This window comes from Lytechinus variegatus, chromosome 4 (genome assembly GCF_018143015.1).
Source record: "Lytechinus variegatus isolate NC3 chromosome 4, Lvar_3.0, whole genome shotgun sequence".
NCBI classification, from domain to species: Eukaryota; Metazoa; Echinodermata; class Echinoidea; order Temnopleuroida; family Toxopneustidae; genus Lytechinus; species Lytechinus variegatus.
In genome coordinates, this window is record NC_054743.1 from 59,438,546 (window position 1) to 59,446,296 (window position 7,751).

Here is a 7,751-nt window from a genome sequence, read left to right on the forward strand (position 1 = left end):
CCATTCTATTTAAATCATTTCTGACCTCAGCATTGGAGAGAGTCCCTGATTATACATACATAGGCAAAACGTTTCATATTTTGTAACTGGAGGAAAAAGAAATAGACCTGCTTAATTATTGTCTAACAATTTAAAACTTTTCTGAAAATTTAAAACATTACTCGATTTATGTGTTTCCTTTGGCATGTTTTGTATGGCTGGGAAGCACTTTTGGATGACCCCTTCAAAATCTTCTTTTTTCTTTACATATTTTCTGGGGAAAATGTGACCATAACTAGGAAATGATGAATATCGAATTCCTGGAAATATTCATTGGTAAATAATCATGAACTAACAAACTACGGCAGTTCATAATGTACATTATGTAACATTATTTAGAAGAAAACAATTACATTCCAACAGCGGATGTGGTTGACGGTACACCATGTGGAGTTTTCGAAAAAAAAAGAGAAAAAGTGGATAGAGGAAGAATTGAAATTGATAGGAGGAAGTAGACAGTGAAAGTCGAGTAATGTTTTGTTCAAATGAGCGTAATCCTGATAAAGACAGTAAACCAGAAAAGGTTGAAGAAGAGGCTTGATTAGTTGATAGATGAGTACTCCTGCTCTGCACTCCATTCGCCGAATCATAGCATCTTCTCATTTATCCAATAAGCAACTACTCAATCCTCTATAACTCTTTAAACTTTTCGGTTTTACAGCTATTTTCGGATTCCATATGTTGCTCGAGTAACTAGCGTTCACGCGCGTTGGTGATATCGGGGGGGGGGGGGGGGGGGGGGGGGCGTTTCATGAAAGGACTTGTCGGACGTTTTATCCGAAAAGTCCCATTTCATCCGACAGTTACCATAGTAACAGTACCTCTCAGCCAATCAACATCAGAGAAAGATGTCAGATCTGACAACTTGTCGGATGAAACACTCCCCAGGTCCGGGAGCGTTTCATGAAAGGACTTGTAGGACGTTTTATCCGACAGTTACCGTGGTATTCAATTCAATTCAATTTTATTTATTTCACTTCCATCAAACAAAAACAAATTGTATACCATATATATAAAAAATAAGTATTTGTATCCATTGCAAAGAAACAAAAATAATAATACATATGTTGTGAAAAAAACTTACACGATTTGGGCAACACATTGGAGGTTTAAAATAAGTATACTATTTTTTTTAATAGAAATTAAATTAAGATGGAAATGGAGGGACCCACTAAAAAGCAATGCTTGTACAATGTGGGCCCCTCAAAAATAGATAACAAAACCATTAACAGAGTACAAATACAGACATATGTAATCAAATGAGAAAAAAAATAAATGAGAGAGAAATACTCACAAAATATAAAATACGAAGATATCAAAAAATATAGTTTGTATAGGACAAAACAAACCGTCCTAAAATAAATCCAAAAATATATCCACCCTTCCCACCCCCCCCAAAAAAAAAAAAAGAGAAAGGGGAGAATGCCCTGAGAAGATGGATGGGTGCTGATAAACGTAGGTAGAACACATGCCATCGTGCCATGCCATTGGTAACAATGCTTCTCAACCAATCAGAATACAGGAAAGTTGTCAGATCTTACAACTTGTCGGACGAAAATATTTATGAAACACCACCCCGGTCTGAGCGTTTCTGGGCTACCGCGCGTTTGTTAGCCGACACAGCATGCAAATTTGCCATTCGGTTTTAGTCTGAAATGTATTCATTAATACTAATAGGCCCCCATTCCACAGAACGGAGACCATTGAAAGATTGGTGAGGTCTTACAGCGGTCTTCAAGATCAATGAAATTTGTCGACTCTGTGGAATGGCTCAGAAAGACCCCTCAAAGAACTCTGAAAGACTAGTTGGATATTTCTTGTTGTACTGGTCTTAGACTAGTCCTCTCGAGATCTTTCAATGGTCTTTCAGAGATTTTTTATGCAATAAGTGATCTTTCAGAATTCTTTCCATGGACTTTGCCTGGTCTTTCAATGGTCTTTCAATGATCTTTCTATGATCTCTCATGAGTCTTACAGTGATCTCCGCAAAAATCTTGAGAGACTGCTGAAAGACCACTGAAAGACAATTTTCCTGTAAGACCGTTGTAAGACTGTTTTGAACCGTTTCAAGAAGTTTTGGAGCCCATGAAGACCACGAAGACCACTGAAAGATTGGTCGGGACTCGCGTAAGACCTCAAAGACCATTGTAGGTTCATTGAGAGACCTCTGAAAGATCAACCAAAATTCATGGTCTTTCAAAGGTCTTTCAGCGGTCTTGTTTATCACACTGTAATAAGATGGAAAAGGGGCTTATCAAAGGTATGTTTCACAGAGGGACATGTTCATCAAAAGACGCAAGGCTAACTATGATGTGTAATTGCCCCGTCAGGGGCGAAATTTTTTCATTTTTGACAAAAGAAATTACAACTCTTAAGCAGAAAAGTGCCTTCATCGTTTACTTTTGTCCTTAAATAATATCATTTTTCTACTTTTAGGGGGAAAATTGGGGGGGCAAAATCTCGTTTTGCCCCCAAAAAATTTTCTTTGGGGGGGCAAGTGCCCCCCTGCCCCCCCCCGCTTCCGGCGCCCTTGAATGTATAATATGATAATTTTGATAAAACAGAAAATTTATTTCAATTATCATGTGCAGAAGGCAATTCTTTCCAATATAGACAAAAACACCAAAAAACAAAAACAAAAAATGTTGAATATCTCAAATGGGACTATATTACAAACGAAGATGTCAGGAATCTAGCTAAAAAAAGGTCATGTTGCTCAATAATTACAAAACGATGTTTGGCATTGCTGGGTCACGTCAGAAAAAAAACCAGCATTGTCAAGACGACCCTCACATGGTAACCAATGGAATGAAGAGATGAAGACCGCCTATAACATGGCTTATAGTGGAGAAAATAAATAGACCTTACTGAACAAGACATCAGATATATAGAACGATCGCGAGGCAGTTGCCCATGCAGGATCAACGCCATTTGCGAACCCTTCAAGTAAGATCTAAGGTAAAGAGGAAGAAAAGCGTGTAAAGTTCGTCACCGAAACATTACTTCAATATAATTGTTTTCATGTGCCCCTCTAATAAGGTACCTCTTCAAATTTGAGTAGTAGATATTAACATTATAACCTTACATTACTCTGGCATAATCCCTTCCTTTCCCCCCACCATACAGGTAGAGTGAATTTAGAATCACCACACAGCCATCTCGCGAGTGAATGTTTGCTACTGGGCGCGGCCTGGATCTTCCATCGGGGATCATTTCAAACGGAAGTGGACAGCTGCAATCACCATGATTGCTAGCAATATAAAATTATGAAATAACAGTCAAAAATTGAATCATCTACTGGAATTTGTTGAAAATTGAAAGTATTAACTTACAATTCTCTGTCGTCGCGACGTTTCACCAACCGCTGTTGGCTTCATCAGGCGAATGAACGCCAATCACGTCTTTCCAAGTGACTTCGCGCCAGAGTCAGCCGACCGTAGCGTCACTTGGTTCCCCAGGGGCGGAAGTTAATCCCGTGAGAGACGGCTTTGAACTTCCCGTAGGATTCGGTCCCAGGCGTGTGACAGCTGGAACCGCAAACCACCTCTCCGATTCAATGTTGGCTTCTCCACTCTTTCCCAAATAGCTTCTTTTACTCCTCTCTCGAACCACCTGCTTTCTTTGTCCAGGATCACCACGTCCTTGTTGTTGAAGGTGTGTCCCGTCGCGTTCAAGTGGGTGAAAACCGCCGATTCAGGAATGGCTGCGAGACCAGTAGATTTACGGTGTTGGTACATCCGTGCTCTCAGTGATTGTTGAGTTTCACCGATGTAGGAATTCTGACATTCCCTTTGTTCACATCTAATACCATACACCACGTTTCGCTTCTTATCCTTGACCGGTTGGTCTTTCACGTGCACAAGCAGCTGTCTCAGTGTTCAACAACAAGGACGTGGTGATCCCGGACAAAGAAAGCAGGTGGTTCGAGAGAGGAGTAAAAGAAGCTATTTGGGAAAGAGTGGAGAAGCCAACATTGAATCGGAGAGGTGGTTTGCGGTTCCAGCTGTCACACGCCTGGGACCGAATCCTACGGGAAGTTCAAAGCCGTCTCTCACGGGATTAACTTCCGCCCCTGGGGAACCAAGTGACGCTACGGTCGGCTGACTCTGGCGCGAAGTCACTTGGAAAGACGTGATTGGCGTTCATTCGCCTGATGAAGCCAACAGCGGTTGGTGAAACGTCGCGACGACAGAGAATTGTAAGTTAATACTTTCAATTTTCAACAAATTCCAGTAGATGATTCAATTTTTGACTGTTATTTCAAGATTACTGGATGAATCATAATATTCATGGATTTAAAATTATGAAACTGATGGAACTCGGCGCGAAATAGCCGATTCCGGATCTGACATCATCATCTACTGCAAGTTTTTCTTAATTTGGAACACAGTCATGATTTCTTCAAGTTGAATATACCCAGAGACAGACGTACGTCCAAGCCTTTTGGACACTTGGATAAAGTTCACTCTCTGCAGGAGTAATCCTATGTATATAGGTATGAAAGAACAAGCTGATGCTTAGCTGTTGCACTAATACTAGTACAGGTTGCATTTTCGAAACCCAGTACCATTCGATCGAGAAATTATCTTAGAACAACTTTGTCTTCAATCTTATGTTATTTTGCAGTCATTATTATTCCTTATTGTTACTGAAGAAAAATCGCTGGTAAACTCAAAATGTCAAAGGCTTACATTATGTTTACTGTTGGATTCATAATTCTCATTGTATCAGGCCTTTCTAGCTGTGAGTCTGTATCTACAATACAGGGACAAAACGTAACCTTACACTTCCCATACCCATGTAACACCACAAAAGTCACATTACAGAAATCAAATAGACATCCATTTTACATATCTCTATCTGGACCAGACCTGTTTCTATCGCAATCTAAGGCGAATAGATTCAAGGTTTATGATAAAAATGACTATGATAATTGCTCTGTGGATCTGATGATCAGTAATCTAATGAAAGATGATCAAGGCACATACATTTTGTTTGTATACAAGGATGGCGACATACAAGGGGATGACACACATAGGATTTATTTGAAGGTAGATCACCCTCCTGGTAAGGCCTCATGTGTCGTGGGTGTTGAAATGGGTGGTGACTGGGTCTCACTAGACTGCCAAGCCAATGCAGGGAGTCTACCAGGGAAAATTGAATGTTACCAAACTGGTGTTCGGATGCCTTCATTGGCTGGCCCTACAGAAACGGGATCTTTATTGGAACAGTCCATCCTCATCAGACAATCGGGTCCAGTATTTTGCTGCTCATCCCTGATTGATGAAGTCAGAGAGAGGTGCGACTGCAAAGACACTAGCCACTATCTGTCCGATGGCGACTACATTGACCCCTGTCCTACTCCAAGTCCTACCTTTCCAGGAAGTACTACAATGCTGATTCCCTCCACTTTCATCGAAAACAACCAAAGTGACTATTCCCTGGTGACACCATCTACTCTTATTAAGATGGAAGAGGACTACGACAACGTACGTTTGATTTTTCTTTCTTCCTTAGGTCTAGCTTCAATGCTCCTTTATATTTTCCTCGTATGCGTATACAAATGTAACCCAGCGAGGAAAAGTAACAGTAACAGCAGTAACGATCCACCACGAGCTCATAATACTGTGCCACTTCTTACAGAGAATGAAAGGGATAGTGTACCAAGCAAGGGGAACACACGTACTGCACAAGCTTCTTTCTAAAGATTTTACATTGAGGAAAAGGCTGACAGCATTGGATGGATGTGGATGTTTTTCTCGTGGCGAGGATTAATTCTATTCGTCTTCTTCCATGAAAATATAGAAGCTTTGGTATGAGAAAGGGCAAGTTGTTACCGAAAAAATCTCTTTGATTTGTACATATTATCAAAGTAGGTGATGTATCGTTTTGTTACATCTTAACTTCATACATATACATGAATGTTTATGTTGATGTTGGCTGTATTTGCTTGTCATAATCTTGAACTATCCAACATTGTAATCATTTAAGTTTGTCAAAATGAAGAATGTTAAACTACAAAAATATATATTTAACAACTTAATACATAAATATGAACGCGATTGCATATCCACTTTATCATAAACAATTATGTCTTATTAGTTTGAATTGGAAGCTTGGTTTTGTACTTCAGCCAGAAAGGGAATTGTGTGTATAGACGTATATATAATACTTGCATAAACATTAATTCATCTATGCTAAGTCATTCATTACTCGATATACTGTATAAAGCAAATAACGCGTAGCTCTAGTTCATGCATCTGTTCAAATCAGCTCATTTAGTAACTTTACATTATTTTGTTCAAAGAGACGGAGTGGCTTCGGCAATGTTAAAGTTTTCGCATGGGCTCATTAGACAAACTGGCAACGCACTTTATTTGTATAATCAAAATTCATGAGGAAAATCATAACCTCTCCGCCTTAAACCGACCTAGCACCAATAACAAGCGCATGCGGCAGTGGGAAATTTTACATTCGTTCGTAGAAGGCTAAAACTTTTTGTTTAAAAAAAAATCGCACCAAGCATTAACACGCGCATGCAGCGCAGTAGTGGTAGCTTTTATATTTCCTACAACATAAGCACTAAACTTAATACCTTCTGCAACTGGACACATCAATAAGACAAGCACGATGCAGTAAAGAGTGATTTTTGCCATACACGCATGATACAGCGCAACCTTTACTTTTGAAACACAATATCCCCAAAAGGGGACTTAATACCTTCTGCGACTGACTAATCTACAAATAGAGAGGATGCATTTAATGCGGCGGAAAGCTCCTTCTATACTGAGTGAACTTAGATTTTGTCAATTGGGACATAATTCCCTTTGCAATCTACTCTGACCTAATAATGATGCAAGGTGTTAGAGGAAGAGTTGTATCCACCTGTGAATAACGGGTCCCATTTGGTTTGATCTACAAAAAATAAGGATTAACACCCAAACAAAACACACAACAACCTGCAAAAAGGGAGCCTATACAACTCTAAAGACAATACTCCAAGAAAAACAAAAACAAACGTTTAACTCAAGGCGGAAGCGACACAGTTATTATTGCGACTGTGAATAATATTATTTGATAGGATTTAAGCTGTAAAGTATTCATCATGCATCGTTGTACCCCCAATCTTGAAAACGTTGTTTATTTTTGGACTTTGAAGTCGGTTATAGGATTTTCAGGCATTCCTGAAAGGCTATTATAGTTGATCTGCACCTCAACATGAAGTTGATTTGAATCAGGAAATTAAAAAAAAACCTTGACAGAAAAAATATGAAAAAAGGTTTAACAATGAACAAAAATTTTATGTGAACATGCGTGATAAATGGGGATTTCAGTTCGAATAATATGAGTTTCACCTTCCCGCTTTACTATTCGATCTGAATTTTATTATTGAATTTCATTATCTGCACCACAACATGAAACTGACTTGAATGAGGAAATAGAAAAAAAAATTGATAGAATAAAATATGAAAAAAGGTTTTAAAATGAAAAAAAAAAGTTTATTTGAACATGCGTGATAAATGGGGATTTGCAATTCGAATAATATGAGTTTCACGTACTATTCAATCTGAATTTCATAATGGATTAGCCAAATACGTAAAAAATAAGGGTTTATTATGTTTCGTGTTTGTGTATCATCAAAAGTATAGGTGATTGGTGAAAAATATGATCAGAAAAGAAACAAGCATGATAGATGGCAGAACGGGTAAGTA

The 7,751-nt window shown here is 38.8% G+C and overlaps 1 protein-coding gene across 1 annotated transcript; it reads left to right on the top strand.

Annotated features, from left to right (window-relative positions):
* Nucleotides 1-4,715: 4,715 nt before the first annotated feature.
* Nucleotides 4,716-5,744, top strand: LOC121413119. The gene has a single exon (XM_041605882.1). It carries the CDS (start codon nucleotides 4,716-4,718, stop codon nucleotides 5,742-5,744), a length of 1,029 nt encoding a protein of 342 aa, XP_041461816.1.
* The last annotated feature ends 2,007 nt before the right edge of the window (nucleotides 5,745-7,751 follow it).

Excerpts from the sequence above, each read along its gene's own strand:
- LOC121413119 (XM_041605882.1), top strand. The coding sequence starts at position 4,716 with ATGTCAAAGGCTTACATTATGTTTACTGTTGGATTCATAATTCTCATT.